This window comes from Sylvia atricapilla, chromosome 6 (assembly GCF_009819655.1).
Source record: "Sylvia atricapilla isolate bSylAtr1 chromosome 6, bSylAtr1.pri, whole genome shotgun sequence".
Lineage (NCBI taxonomy): Eukaryota > Metazoa > Chordata > Aves > Passeriformes > Sylviidae > Sylvia > Sylvia atricapilla.
In genome coordinates, this window is record NC_089145.1 from 23,422,794 (window position 1) to 23,438,672 (window position 15,879).

The 15,879-nt window shown below is 37.7% G+C and overlaps 1 protein-coding gene across 1 annotated transcript in view; it reads left to right on the top strand.

The window, feature by feature from the left end:
• The window catches only part of MYBPC3 (myosin binding protein C3), a 60,436-nt gene that overhangs the window by 44,246 nt on the left and 311 nt on the right, over window positions 1-15,879 (top strand). The window contains exons 28-34 of the mRNA XM_066321128.1: window positions 500-588; window positions 5,501-5,696; window positions 10,167-10,306; window positions 11,064-11,223; window positions 11,787-11,923; window positions 14,383-14,569; window positions 15,644-15,686. Coding sequence (XP_066177225.1) covers window positions 500-588; window positions 5,501-5,696; window positions 10,167-10,306; window positions 11,064-11,223; window positions 11,787-11,923; window positions 14,383-14,569; window positions 15,644-15,654 — 920 coding nt within the window. The 3' untranslated portion in view covers window positions 15,655-15,686. The remainder of the gene's footprint in view (window positions 1-499; window positions 589-5,500; window positions 5,697-10,166; window positions 10,307-11,063; window positions 11,224-11,786; window positions 11,924-14,382; window positions 14,570-15,643; window positions 15,687-15,879) is intronic.

Sequence of the window (15,879 nt, forward strand, 5' to 3'; positions counted from 1 at the left end):
AATGACTGTAGCAAGACAAAGGATTCCATCAGTTGCTGTGATTTCTGAGCACATCCATAAATACCTCCAAGTGGCAATTTACAGGATGCTTCAGTATCAATATAGCAAAAGATAATCATAATCACTCTTTTACTCTAATACATCCTTTGTTTCATCCTTTCTACTGAACTGAACAATTTCTCCCAAAAAACCAAGTCTATAGAGAAGACTCACATCCAAAAGAAGTCACCCAAATTTGGCATTTCCTGCACATTTTCACAAATGCTACTGTCACTGAAAATATGCTCAGATGTAAATATATAACTGAGACTTAATATTAACTTTTTATCCAGTAGACAAATACATTTGAAACTACAGAGAGACTGAACTACTCCTTAAAATATAAATTGTGGTTCCACAATTTTCTTTTGCTTACAATTATCCATTGCTTATTTTAGCTTTAAGTAATGTTGCATATTATCAAAAGCTTTATATTTAGTATACTAATGCTTAACTGCAGAGCGTCCCAAATTCTGGCTGCCACGCCACCTCAGACAGACTCTCGTGAAGAAAGTGGGTGAGACAATCAATATTGTCATCCCTTTTCAGGTATGTATCAGCTTCTATTTTGTCATGGTTATTTATGATTACTTAACTAAATTAGCTTCCCTAATGCAAGTTCTCTTTGCTTCACTGCTGAAACAGAATTACTTAAGTATGGCTGATGATTCATTAAACCCTCTCGAACATTTGAGAAGGGGAGGGAATCACCCTTTTTTCAGTCTTTTTTTTTTTTTTTACAGCCAGAGTTTCTTCTTTATTCCCACATTCTGGGGAAGAAGAAAAAAGTGGTGTAAGTGTGTGCAAGCTCATTCTTGCTTACTGAGCACAGGAGGCACCTTAGAGAGAAGTAGACAAAAGTGTAAGAATCCAACTAATTACTCCTCTGGAAACAAGGTCTATGATGTCACTGGGCAACTTCTTTGGCACAAGTGTGTATGTTAATTTCTGAAAGGCTGACTGCAAAAATCAGAGTTTGCACATAAAGAGAAGACCTCAGTTGGCCCTGGGATGCAGAACCTGAGTGTGTGTACAAAGACCTGCTTGGGCATTACTTTGCATGAACTGCAGGTATAAAAACCAGAGCATGACGAGGATTATCAAGGGTGCATGTATGTAACTACATTTCACCAAGGCATACGTGAAATTGCTAAAATATACACCAAGACTGACCTGACCAATTACCTCATCTTGGCATTTTCTAGAGCTGTACAGGCAACTATCTGACTGTTTCTAAAACTCCACATGCCTTTTTTCAGATGCAAGACTGTAATATCAATAGAGTGCAAGAATTAGTGTGTAAGGAAATGGTTTTCTAAGGGAGAAATAACAAAAGAAATTGTAAATTACAGACTCTGGCTCTGACAGAGGTATCCTCAGTAATACCAGATATATCACCTAATCAAGTCCACAGTTAAAGTTTCAAGACACTGAAATTTATCTGCAGTCCAGGATTGATATTTATAGAAATGTAATCTTATTAGTGAAGACCTTTGAAATTCTCATATAAAAGATGCTGGAGATATGCAAAATATTTTTTCCACATGGGAGACATACGTGCACACATCACCTGTATTCTTTTCTTTGAGCAGCACCGGCAAGAAAAAAGAAATTAGAGAAAGATCTATGTAAGCTGAGAGGTACATGTCTTTTTGCCCTGTGGTTATTGGGTTATATGGAAATTAAATTTTCTCACAAAGCTACATCTGATTAGCACACATTTGCAAGCCCTTGAATGGAGCAACTTTCTTGAACTGAATGTTTGAATTATTTCAGCATAATCAAAGGTCTATTTTCTTCTCACATTTCTTATCTCCATAATTGTTAAAATTACTTTTCCACTGATGTCTAACCACACACAAAATTCAAGATTTGTACATCTGCTATTTCTGAGTTATGTAATTATTTTTTTAAAAAAGAGAAAAAACTAAAATAAACAGCTATTTTTCCTGCTTTGATATCCAAGTTGAAGAAAAATTGCACAAATTCAACAAGTGGTGCCATAAGCAGGGGAATAATGTTTAGCATTTTAGAGATTTGTGTCTTATGTCCCCTTGTGCTGGTTTTGACTGGGCAGAGTTAATTTTCTTCATGGAAGCTACTATGGGGGTCATGATTTCAGTTAGTGCTGGAAAGAGTATTGATAATTTCAGGCTATTTTAGCAGTTGCTGAGAGCAGTGCTTACACAAAATCAAGGCCTTTTCTGCTCCCCACATGACTCTGCCTGGAAGGGAGGTGCTGCACCCCCATAGCACCATCCCTTCCCAGCACATCCAGCCACCTCCTGTGCTGAGAGCAGCCTCACTGCAATATTCCCAGACATTTGCCAGTTCTTTGCCCTCCTCCCCTGACTGACATGTCCTCAGGTCCCTGGCCAGAATAAATGCATGTAACAACTAATCCAGAGCTTCACTTAATCCTGCCTCATCATTCAGCTGTTGCCAAACAAAATAGTTAAATGACTGAGCTTTCCCTGAATTTTCCTCAGTGGGGACACTAACTGAGATTTAGGCCTTTCACTCTGTCATCAATTTTTCACAGAACTGTACCAGGCTAATCTTAGAGATTTTAAGTGCTCTGTCAAATTTGGCCAAATTGAACCAACTGATTGAGAAGTTATTCGAGTAGCTGACTGACAAATCATGCGCTGGTATAAGCTCTTGTCTCCTAAAGGGTAAGGCTAATAAAAAATGCCAGTCTATCCATCAACACCAGATTTGACTCCAAGAAAAAAGCCAAATGAGTTTAATTCAAGAAGGGGTTTTTTTGAGTGAATTAAATTTTTCATGGGGTTGAATTGCAGCTTTCACAGGTTTAAGAGTTGCGGCTTTAGCTATTTAGAATATGTAATACTGATGACCTTTTAAAAAAAGCAAATTAAAAAGAACTTTTCCCTTTAAAGTTTGAAAAAAATTAAGTTACTGGCCATTTCTATTGCAGAAAAAGACTCTAAGCAGATACAGTATCTAGTGAAGGTGGAAGTCAAGGCTTCTACTATTTACACTCTCTGTGCAACCTTTCCAGTGACCTCTGTGGTCACTAAAGTGAAATTCTCTGAAATACATTGTCGAGATATCCTGGTATTAATGCTAGTGGCAGATCTATTTAAATCTTTAGATCAAAATGTCCCAAAAAGAAAGTAAAACAATGTTACTAGACTTTTTTTCTGTTGAGTACATTAGGCAGATGGAAGATTCTGGTGAAATGAAGAGGATCAACACATTCTTGCTTCAAAATTAACTACATGGTACATGACTGGAGGAGTATTATGTGCTATTAGGGGATAAAATTCACAGTAGTACCAAGCAGTCTTTTTGTCCATCATATATGTGTGAATATAAATATCTAAGAGTATTTAAATTCATTCTTCCCTGGCTGTGAAACCCCTGAAGTTTCTCTGGTGCTATTTAGCCACTCTGTCACTCACTGTTCTCTCTCAGATTATCTATTACACATTGCAGAAATCCAATCCTCTGACATATGTATTAGGAACATGCTTTCTATCTGTTTATGCTTTTCACAGTCTATAAATATAAGAGTATATGAAAACCAACACTTTGAACACTTGCAATCTTTCACTGGCACTCACAGCACTTCAAAAAAGGAGGAGCTGAGAGTGAACATATCTGATCAGCCACACTAGAACACCAGAAGCAAGAATCTTGTAATCAGTCTGAAAACCTGCCAAGTCTTTGTCTTGACAAAGCAGAAATTTAAATAAATGCCTATAGAACTATACTATTTATTGTTATTTTGAAAGCATTCCCTAACCAAGTTTTTCAAGGAGGATTTCTATATCACTTTAAAATACACACATATATGGGAAGTAAAATAGTCAGTTCTTGGCATGTTTACCAATATTAAGACACAGATATGGAAAAGTAAAACACTAAATAACCCAAAACCTTTCACTTGTTCCAGAATTTCTAGTATACATTCCAGCAGAAGAGAAGAAGCCATTTCTTGCGCTAATAGTTTTTTGTGAGGATTCTATGAAATGAGACCAGGGTACAGGTACACTAGAACAGGATAAAACTGTCTTGTATCTCTTATTTCAGAGCTGCAGGCTTGAGGTGCTCTTAACTATGCTTCTTGGCAGAAAGCTATAAGAAAATAATTTATGAGAGAGAGAAAGTGGAAGATCCAAAACCATTGCTCATTCAAGGTGTATTTCAGCCCAGATGTAAAATAAACTACAGTTTATCTGATGAGTTATACAAAAGAGCATCAATGAAAAAATAGCAATTTCTAGGTGTTTTAGACATCTTTTAAGTACAATTTTGGACAGATCTTGGTCTGACTCTTACAAAAGGTGAAGCTCTTGTCTTCAATAATAGCTAATACCACTGAAAAAAAAAATATTGGTACAGAGACCATCTAAGCAAATACCAGACAAACCTGAAATAAAGGCATAGCAATGCACAAAGATTCATTATTATTCTGTCTACCTTTAGGGATCAAAACCAAGACTCTGAGTATCCTAATCTCCCTCAGTAGGCTAAGGGAAGAGATGCGGTCTTTGAGAGTATGTTCCAGACACCCAGTGGATTGAGGAACCTTCCAGAGCTGCTTTCTCTGCTGTTTAGTGGAGGCAGGGTCCCAATTTCAGTGTCTTGGGCTTCCAGGGCAGCCTGAGCAGAGCTGACTGCTGCCTTGCAAGGTCCTGCTTTCCCTTCCACCCATTTTAACTGCTCCAGGCCTGTGCTGCACTGTTTCCCCTTGGTAACCTGGCAGAAACTTAAAATCCCTACTGAGTTATTTTTTGTGGGATTAACTATTTATTCACTTAACAAATATGTTATGGCCATTTTCTGTTTTCTTGGGATTCATTGTTTGGAGCTGTACCGTGGAAGCAGCACTCCAATAACTTTTGAAGAACTAAACAGTACTTACCATTTTTCCTGGAAATGGCTGGATGAGAGTGATACACACCACTGATTCCACAATGCCATCTTCCATGGGTGTAGCAACACTGACTGCTTAGGCTGACAGCCACCAAAACAATTTTGCAGTGCAGAAAGAATTATACAGTAAATTTCACATCCCAAGGCTGCAGGATGACAATGGTTTTTCAGAAGATCTTTAAAAAGAGTGGGGAGAGAGCATCAAAAGTTTAAGAAAGGGAGAAGGAGGGGAGCAGAGCTAATCAGAACAAGTCAGATCACCTTTTGGCTCCACTGGTGCCTGGGAAAGAGTACCAGACCAGCACAAGTACAGTATTTCTAGATTTGTTTTCAGTATTATTTCAGTCTCTAACTAAATGGCATCCTCAGAGCATGATGCCACTAAACCACACAAATGGTAGCAAATATTTGTCTGGAAGAAAACAGAAATTGCAAAGTATTCACAGAGTTTACTTTCTCAACTATGTGTATTATAAGAAGCTTTCTAGATCTACAGATCACTAAGAGAAAAAATGGAAATACTAAAGCCTTAATTAATTTTTTTCTCTCTCTTTAGGGTAAACCAAGGCCCAAAATCACTTGGCTGAAAGATGGCCAAACTCTAGACTCCAAAGATGTGGGAATTCGGAACAGCAGCACGGACACAATCCTTTTCATCAGAAAGGCAGAGCTTCATCACTCAGGAGCATATGAAGTCACTCTTCAGATAGAAAACATGTCTGATAAAGTTGCAATAACAATACAAATCATAGGTAAGATCCTGACATCAGAATGAAGGAGATTATGAAAAAAAAAAAAAAAAAAGTAGTGGCCAGACTGAGGCAACCCAAAGATGCAACTACCCCAGAATCCCTTCTCTTTCAATGGTTGGTTGCGGATGGTAGGACAAAGCTCAGAGCAGGGCTAGCCTGTCACCTTATTTTCCTAATACATTTTCTCACCTTGAAATTATCTGTGTCCTAGAGACCTTCAGAGGGTGAGGGATATTCTTTGTGTTCCATAGTTCTTTAGTGGTCTTTTTCTTGCCTAATTTTATCCAGTCTGTATTTTAATCCAGATCTAGTTTGAGAATCCAAACATCCTTTTATAAGAAATTTCATTTTAAGCTCATTGGCCATTTGTTTTGATTTGAGTCTGTTTCCTGACAATCTTATTTGACATCCATACAGCTTTGTATTAGAAAAAATCACGAATAATCATTCAGGTTTTCCATGGTACTCATGATTTTACAGCCTTCAGTCACACCCGCCTCAGTTAACTTCCTCAAGTTTTACTCTTCATTTTGATTATTTTCAAACAGATGCCATTCCATATCTTTGACCATCCTTATCAATCTCCTTTCTCTCTTTGAGACAGATAAAATTTGAGAGTTCTTAGGCATAGGCATATTGTACTCAAGGAAGGAAATATGAATCTTGGAATGGATGTACTCCTACGAAGGTTTTTTTTTTATTAGATAAGGACAGGGAAGATGAAATCATTGCCATAATATACCTCTACAGTTCCAAAAATCAGGAAAAAAAAGTCGCATTTAATACTTTACTCTGTTATGAGTGTCTAGTTAGTCCGAGGCTTATTCTCTATTTTACCATTTCCAGTGTCTTTTCTAATATCATTTTAAAGGAATACATTGCCAAAGTTTTCATATCTTCTGTTGGGATTATGTGAGAGATATTCTGAGACCTTGCCTATTCAGATTTCATTAATGTTCAGCCAGAGCTTTTCTATTTCTCCTCATTACTGCTCTTTTTAATATTCTTGATAACTGTTTTTATTTCTCTTTCCGCATACTTTCACACTGTTATCCCAAATTTCTTCCAGTGTATCAATACATTTTTAGAATATGTGTTTTGGCTCAACTCCTAATGTTTTGGAATTAAAAATGCTGATTTTGCTCTGCTTAAAATTTAATTAATTATGTTGGCAGGATGGGTATGCAATGGTGCCAACAGCAAACAAGAATGGCATAAAAAAATTGGAGCAGATATGTCTTAATACCAGAAGCTGCTTCTGCTCGAGAGGATGGCTGCAGTTCTGCAAGGGCAAAATAAGTAAATGGCACCTAAAACAAAATAATCCCAAGAGCGCCCAAGAAAATAATCCCAAGAGTGCCCAGAGAGGTTGTGGATGCCCCATCCCTGGTGGTGTTCAAGGCCAGGCTGGATGGGGCTCTGAGCACTCTGGTGTGCTGGAAGGTTTCCCTGCTGATGGCACGGGGTTGGAACAGAAAGGTCTTTGATGTGCCTTCCAACGCAAGCCATTCTCTAACTCTATGACACAGGTAAAGGGGAGTGGTGCATCCTACACTCCAAATTACCTTTGTAAAACTGGTTAGTGACTCTTGATTCTGGCCATTGCTCTTAGGCCTTAGCACCAAGTATCTTCTGCCTACTGTTTGATACTGTAGAAAGTCACAAAAATACATCCATCTACCATTGTCAGAGTTAGAAAATGAATGATTGAAAAAAGACTAATCTGATCACACAGATAAGAGTTGGAGGACAGGCATTAACTTTATATTTCTTGGGCAGTTTGGTCAAACGAACGGGAACATGTATGTTTCATTTAATTCATGACCAAGAAGGGAAAGGGCTTGTAATATATGCAGATACTTCTTCAATCAGGGCATCTACTCTGATTCTTGATTCTGTTATTTTCTCATCAGAACTACCTCTTCTCAATTCTTTCAACTGCGCTTTTTGTCACTCAGATTTTATATTCTCTTAGGAGGACAGAAATATGGGTGTTTCAGGCACCCTTTCTACACTCCCAATGGTGATTTAGATGCTGTAGAACCCCAGGCTGAAAACCCAGCCTGGCTTTCACAGACACAAGTCAGTCAGTGATCTTTCAAAGTGTCTTTTCATCTGCTAACTTCCCTTGGCATAAGTCTCCTTGAAGAAGAAGTAATGCTTGTGGCTTCAGCCAGTGGGGGGATAAGGCAAGAGGGCAGGTAGCCAAAAGCTCTGCTGTTGTGATGAGTCAGAGCAGGTCCAAACAAGAGGAAACAACTCTTTTACTGCCATCACCTTCCCTTGTTGCTAAAACAGTTACTGCCATTTACTCTATTGATCAAAAAAATACGCATTTTTTTCTATGGGAATACAGTATTTATTAAAGACTTTTAGAAAGTTCTTATATAATGAAAATATTTCCAGTCTCTGGAAAATCCAGTTCTCTCAACTTCTTTCACCCTCTAAATGAATCAATAAATTATGTCTTTCATCATGATTCTACTGACTGAAGCAAACCTAGTGCTATACTTTATTTTTTTAATCTCGAATTAATTATTTTTCTCATTATGCATTATTTGAAAATATAAATTATAATTTATCTTTGAAAGATAATTTGCACTTTATCTCTTTTTCCCATTGTATAAATTGATTAGTTTGCAAAACTCTTCAGCTGAGCTTGTGCTGAGGGTAACACAGAATACTTCCTCAGAAAATAAATCCCCACTCAGACACAGTGCCCTACAGAGGAAAATAATTTGGATCAGAAGTATCACTGTTTAACTTTTCCCATCCTCTATTCACAAGCTAGAGATGTACTGGTTATTACGGAGAAAGAAACAATCTACCATTCTACAAAGAAATGTTGAATAGATATTCTTGCAGATTGCATTATCCCACTGAACCACAAAGATCCAGAATATAAAAACCCACGTAGCAAATTTATCCATCTCTGCCTTTTTAAAGGTGGTTTTTCACACATAAGCAGACAGGTATGTAGTATGAAAAATTCTTCTCTTTAATCAGAATAGATTAATTGATTTCTGTATAATGAAGATGCACATCTAACAAAACAACTAGGGTTTTTTTCTTTTAAGTTGGGATTCAAGTTAACAACAAATGCATTTCCACATCCCCATTAGCACTGTTATTCATTTTACAACATATTGCCATTCGCTACTTCAGAAAGAGAGAAGAAAACGCAAGATTTTTACTTGGTTGGTGGCTGTTGAGAAACACAGAAAATGGCAGGTGTTTCTCTGAAATGTTAGTGTAAGATAGGCAGAAAGAGGATGATAAATGGAATGAGAGGGATGGATTCCATGTCCCTTATCAGACATCATGCGGTGTTCTAGTTGGCACCACTTGGAAGGAGGACAGTAGGGGTCAAACCTAAATATAAAGCACTTTTCAATTCCAAAATTTGTCAGTGAAAAAAGAATTAGCACATTATGCTTTGATGTAGAAAGTCACAGTTCCCATAATAACAAAAGCTGATTTATTACTGGTTTGCATAGCCTTCCTCAAGAAATTAAATTACATGCCACCTATAATTACATTCCTCTGTGCTTTGCTCATCTCAAACCTACATCCATCACATTCTTACCATTTTCTTAATTTTTCCATCTTAGCTACAAAATGGGGAGACAATTTCTCTTCAGCTGTCTAGGATGATCTTGAATTGTTTTTCACTCAATAAATACCAAGATCAACTACCCAACTGTTCCCAGCAGGCCCCGTAACTGGATGCAACAGTCTAACATCAAAAAGGTGAACAGGTGTCCTCAAATTTAACAAGACAAATATTATTTAATAAATCTAATCTCAGTCTTAGAGCATTTGATTAAACAATATGGTACAAGTAAGCATCATCCTCAAAAAGACAATTATTATAACTTCATACTATTTGTTTTTCTCTATATTTCCATGCATATTAAAAAGGACAAAGATTTCTCTATCTCTTCAAGAGTTTGTTCTGTTTCTAGTTCTTACAGAGAAATCACCTAGTGGGCAAGCTAACAAGCACTAAGCCAAGAGGGAAAAGGTGTATTCCCCAAATGGCTGGCCTTCCTCAGCTGGAAGGCACATACCCCATTGCCCTGGTTGTTACAGCAATGTAGATAAATGGCCAAGAAATTGCACTGAGGCAACAAAGTAATAAAACTGCAGTTAGAGAGTTAATCACATCCATCCAAACAACACAAACTTCTTATCACATTTTAAAGAAGAGTTTGTCTGGTTCCCATGGTACTAATTCTAGTGTGTTGTCTATTTCCCAGTAGCATTCAGGCCTCTCAAAAGAGTATTAAGAGGGTATTTGAATAATTCCCAACTTTCTTGTTTGCGGTTTTAACTTCACATAAATGAAGTGTGTTGCTATGGAATGTTATCAACTGCTATCAGGTTCTATTTGCTTTTCCCCATGTGGGGAAATGACAAAACTCTTGGATCTTGAACTAAAAGCTAAGACATTTTCTTATGTCTCTGCAGACAAGCCTGGTCCTCCTCAGACTATAAAGCTGGTAGATGTTTGGGGATTTAATGCAGCCCTGGAGTGGACACCTCCCCAAGATGATGGCAATGCTCAGATCTTGGGCTACACAGTCCAGAAAGCTGACAAAAAAACAATGGTAAGAACTTGCACTCACTGCGTCCGTGGCTTTGTAGGGAGTTAAACCAGCACCTGCCCTGGGAACAGAGACTTGAGGGAAATGACTGAATTAATGACACTCATTTGTGTCCAAGGTGTCCTATGGCACCTCAGAGACAATTAAACATTGAAAAATAGAATCTAAAAAATCCCCCAAAGGTGAAAGACTAAATTAAATACTCAGTAGAAAATGGAAGAGAGACCAAGCCTGTGCAGTCTCTGGTGGTGACTGCATAGACAGCTCTCCTTAAAGGTGGAATTTTTCTTAAAATTATATTTTTAATAATTGCAGCAAAAAATTGAAGGGAAGGAAGGAAGAGTTAGACTTGAAGTGAGATGCTAGGCATACCAGGGTATATACTGGGACAGGTATGTATGCCAGTCAAACTGGAAAATATCTTTCTCATGGAGGACCCCATTAAGTAGTCACATTCTGAGTACACATCTTGTACCAGATTCCCCAGATATGAGAATCTGGTATGAGTAAAATGTGGTAGAGAGTTGAGGGAGTTTTTTTCTCAAAATGGAAATATTCATACATCCATCACACTGCCAGAATCTAAAAGTAAGAAAACAGATCAGCTGATCTTCACAGGAAGCAACATAATATTCATTTCAAAGGTTAATCACCTGCCTGCCTGTCTTTTCCCCATAGCAAAAAAAATCTCTCCATACCAAAAGTAGCACCATGTCTGACATCTCATAACATCTTTCTAAAGAGTACAGTCTTGTTACAGGAATGGTACACTGTTTTCGATCACTATCGTCGCACAAACTGTATAGTGTCAGACCTGATTATGGGAAATGACTATTTTTTCCGAGTCTTCAGTGAAAATTTGTGTGGACTGAGTGAAGCTGCTGCAACCACCAAAAATCCTGCCCATATCCAAAAAACAGGTAACATATTCTTCAGAAGAAAGATACCAAAAGCCACTAAATACCAGGAGTAATACACTAGCAAATGGAAAACACAGTTTTACTAGCTGCACCTCTAAAGATATTTCCACTATTTAGTACCTAGCCCTTAAAAAGAATTTTAGCATCAAGAGCCCTTATCTGGGCAGATCTCCTGTACTAATAGAAATACCAGTTAAAAATATTTAATCACACAATCTTCCTAAACTATATTAAGTAAATTATACAGCTGGGGGATTATATTTATATTTGGGGGTTAAAAGTTGAAGATGTCTGTGGTGAAGACTTTCTCTGCACACATATGGCTATCATATTTTTAACAGAAGCTGAAAACCCACAATTGCCTGGACCTTTTTGGTTAACTAGCACATTAAACAGGAGATGCATTTTAAATTGAAATGCACTTAAAGACTTTTTATATCACAAATGCCAAAAGCTTTGAAGCTTCTTAAAATCATACAGACAAAATAAACGACAGATAGACTGTATCCAAGTCAGCAGAACTGACAACACGGTTCTCACTATTTTGTCTCTTTGAATTGCAGGCACCATTTACAAACCCCCTTGTTACAAAGAACACGACTTCTCGGAAGCTCCCAAATTCACCCACCCTTTGGTGAACCGCTCGGTGATTGCAGGATACAACACCACACTCAGCTGTGCTGTCCGGGGAATCCCCAAGGTACACATCACCACTCTCACTGAGATTGTTGCAGCAAGCCAAGAATTCCTGTCAGTTCAGGGTGTCCGAGTGTGGCGTGGCTGTCCCCAGGAGAAGCAGAGGGCACCTGCTCATGTCCCACCTGGCTCAGCCCCGGGGCTGCGGCAGAGAGGGGCGAGCGTTCGGGTGGGTCTGTGCACAACCCGGGGGCAACACACTGGAGGAGACAGAGGGAAGGACACCACTGCCCGTGGTGACACCACACCACTGGAAATGTGCAAAATCTACTCCCTGGAGAAGGAAAACAACAAAATGATCTGCCACAATCCATACTTTTCTCTCTTCAGACTTCGAAGAAAACAGCAGCTAAATGTCACCTACTGTTCCATTAACCAAATGATACAGAGGAACAGCAGTTTTTCTGTCACACCGATGCATCCACATAGGTTTTTGACAGTCTGAGCTATTTTGCAAAACTAACTAGGCCTGGTCTCATGTGAAGTTTCTTTGGGGGGGTTTTGTTGGTTTGGTTTTTTAATCTCGCAGGAATATTTTCTCATTCTAAATACATTTCTTAAAGTCCCATCAAAGTGTACATAAAGAGGCACTATTTTGTTAATCAGGAACAAGCAATAAAAACTGAATCAGCTAGGAGCTAAATTTAGACTTCGCAGAAAAGGGAAATAAGATTTTTGTCTTCAGTGAAGGAATTTACCATATTACGACAATCTTGTCATAAATTTAAAATAGTACGATCCCTTCACATCCGGCTGCTTATTTTCAGCTTCTTTCACTACCTCACACCTGTGCAAGGATCTGATTGCTGCACAGCAAAACATGTAACAATCACTCAGAGTCCAAATTAAAAAAAAAAATATTTGTTGCAGTTCAGTGGATGAAGAAGGAGCTTCGGACAAAACTCAAAAGTTTTACATATCCACACAAACAGCCTCAGAAAAACAAGAACATTACAGAATAAACCCCAGCAACTGTAGGCAAAATCCATCTTCCAGTAGCTGCCTCAGCTTAGAAATGACAGTGTAATTGACAATATTCCCTCTTGGTTAACTGACATTTTTGTGCATCTGCATCCACTTCATTCTGTTTCCATGGTTTTAAGAAGATTCTTTTAAAAACCTTCGCAGTTTTACAGCTGTTATTGTACAGCAATGGCAGGCTTTGGAATGCAGGCATGCTGCCTCCTCCTTCACAAGGAATCAAGTAGTCCTCAGCCTTCAGTACACCTAATACTCTTAAAGCGGCTTTTCCAGATATGTTTTTGTACTTCCATTGCCAAAAGTAACCTTGACACAATGTTGCAGTATCTGCAGCAGTACTCTGCAAAAGCTCTCATTACCTTCCTTAGGTGGATGAAAGTTTCTAGTTCTTAATAACTGTACATCCTCAAGCACACCTTAGGATGATCTGTATGGCACAGAAAAGTTACCATTGCAGGCAGAGACAGTACTCATGCCCTGCCAGCAATGAAATATAATAAGAGACATACACCCAGAAAGATAAAGAGGTTACAGAGAAAGAAACAAGGAAAAAATGTTAAGGCAAGAAAAATTGCAGCAGAGATCTGTCCAGAAAATCAGGCAGGTGGGATTCACTGGGTTGATATACCACAGGTCAAAGACAAAAGTGATTCAGTAGATTTGAATGCACTCTATAAAAATAGTGCAGTAGTTTTGGGGGTTATGAATGAAGAAACAGAAGACATTAATTCTGAAAGAAAAACAGATAAATGTGAAGCTTAGTATTCTACTCTTTAAAGACTGTTTCTTCGCCATACGTACTAATGAGCTTGAAATAAACAAAAGCAGTTTGTTTCATATCAGATTTTTCATTTTCAAAATTTCATATATGAAAATTAAAGGCACATTTTCAGGTACTGGAAACAAAACATAAAAGCTTGAACTGGTATAGAAACAACCACTTCATTCAATAGTGGAAACCAACAGGAACTTAATTTTTAAATTCATGAAGTTTTTAAAGATACATTAGAGGGTTTGGAAAATCCTTTCCCAGACCAAAACTTGGCATCTTGATTTGGCCAGCCAGCATCTGTGGACTTCTATGACACTTCTGTTCTAATAATCTGTGACTTTTAATTCCCCTTCTGTAAGATACTTGTAGCATTCAAATGCATTTTAATAAGCACAACTAAATAACTCCTAAATGAATGAATTTGTATGCAGTTAATATGGGTTGAAGTTTTTTTAATTGCAGTAAAACAGGGCACAAACCTATATTTTCTATATGCTATTTGTGAGTTAACAGAAATACTGAACTTTTGAATTACTGGTTTCATGAATTTGTACTGAATTAGATGTTCCTTGAAAAATTATTAACATGGCTTTGTAAATAGCCCTCATAATACTATTTAGCCTTTGATAACTACCTTGAGTCTGCAAGATCAGGTGTAAACCTTCCATTCTCTACCTTCTATTTTAAAAATCTTCTTTTTTGTTCTTCAGCCCAAGATATTCTGGTTCAAAAACAAAATGGATCTCTCTGGGGATGCCAAGTACCGCATGTTCAGTAAGCAGGGGGTGTTGACCCTGGAAATCCGGAAACCCACTCCCTTTGACGGTGGCATTTACACCTGCAAAGCTGTGAATGAGTGTGGTGAAGCTGAAATAGAGTGCAGACTGGATGTCAGAGGTAATCACATGAATCCTATGGATAACCCTAACACTGCAATGAAGAGAGAGTTAAAAGAAAATAGAACCTTCCCTTCCATCTAACCCAGACTTTTTGGGTAGTGTGCAAAAAGTTTGTATACCAATCACATGCACCACCAAGATTGTTTTTTCATTCTGAAGCATTATGATAGAATTAGGTTACTTACTAGGTAATACAGGTCTGCTGGTGTACAATTATTGCACTTCTGACTTTCTATTTCTAGAGCAGACACTTAGCACTGGAAGGGAGGCCTATCTACAATCACTGCATTGAGGATAACTTCATTACAGTACTTAATCCATAGCTGAAAGTCCTAAATCAAGTCATTGGCTATTAGACATATTTAAAACTATGTAGAGAGTTGAGGGATTTTTTATCTCAAAATGGAAATATTCATATGTCTATCACACTGCCAGAACATAAAAGTAAGAAAAGTAGATCAGCTGATCTTCACAAGAAGAAACATAATATTCATTTCACAGGTTAAACACCTGCCTGCCTGTCTTTTCCCCATTGGCTACATCACAAACATTTTTGGAACACTAACAAATTATTTTGTTTGTCAAAAGGACTAGGAACAAAAGTCACATATTTATAACACAAGAAAAAAATGATTGAATGTTAAATATTTTTGTAAAGCTGCCAGTAAAGTATCTACTTATCAATACAAATGTATGTAGCATTACTTTAAGTGCTCAAACTCAGCAAAAGCTGCAGAAGTGACCTACATAACAGTAATTGATGGAAATCATTTTCAGCACAGCAAGCCTGAATGTATTTCTACACAGCACCGAGTTTAATATTTCACTCGGTGCTAAATCAGGAATGTGGATACAGCACACCTTGCAGTGCTGGGTGCCAATACCCTCAGGGCTCAAAGATTAATTTTATCACCATCTGAAGCTTGCTTTAGGAACATTAAATCTTCTTAGAATCATCAGATAAAAGCAACTACTAGAGAAGGTCCATATTTCACCTTCAGTACCAAGTCTCAATTTAAAATTAGCATTCTTTAATGTCTGATAATATCTTAAAATTTTTTTCTTTCTCCAGCACCTCAGTAAAACTCTGCATCTCAGTTGATCTGCAAGTCAAGGTAAAAATAAAAATAATTCAGCTGGATAAAGGAGCAATGGCTGTTTGGTCAGATATATGAATTAACAGTCATTGGATATTTATGACAGAGACTTTTTAGAATGTTTATAATGTGTGTGTGTGGGCGGGGGGGGGTGTGTTTTGATTTCTGTTTGGTTTTTTTAATAGTCAGTATTCATGGAACTTCACCTTTA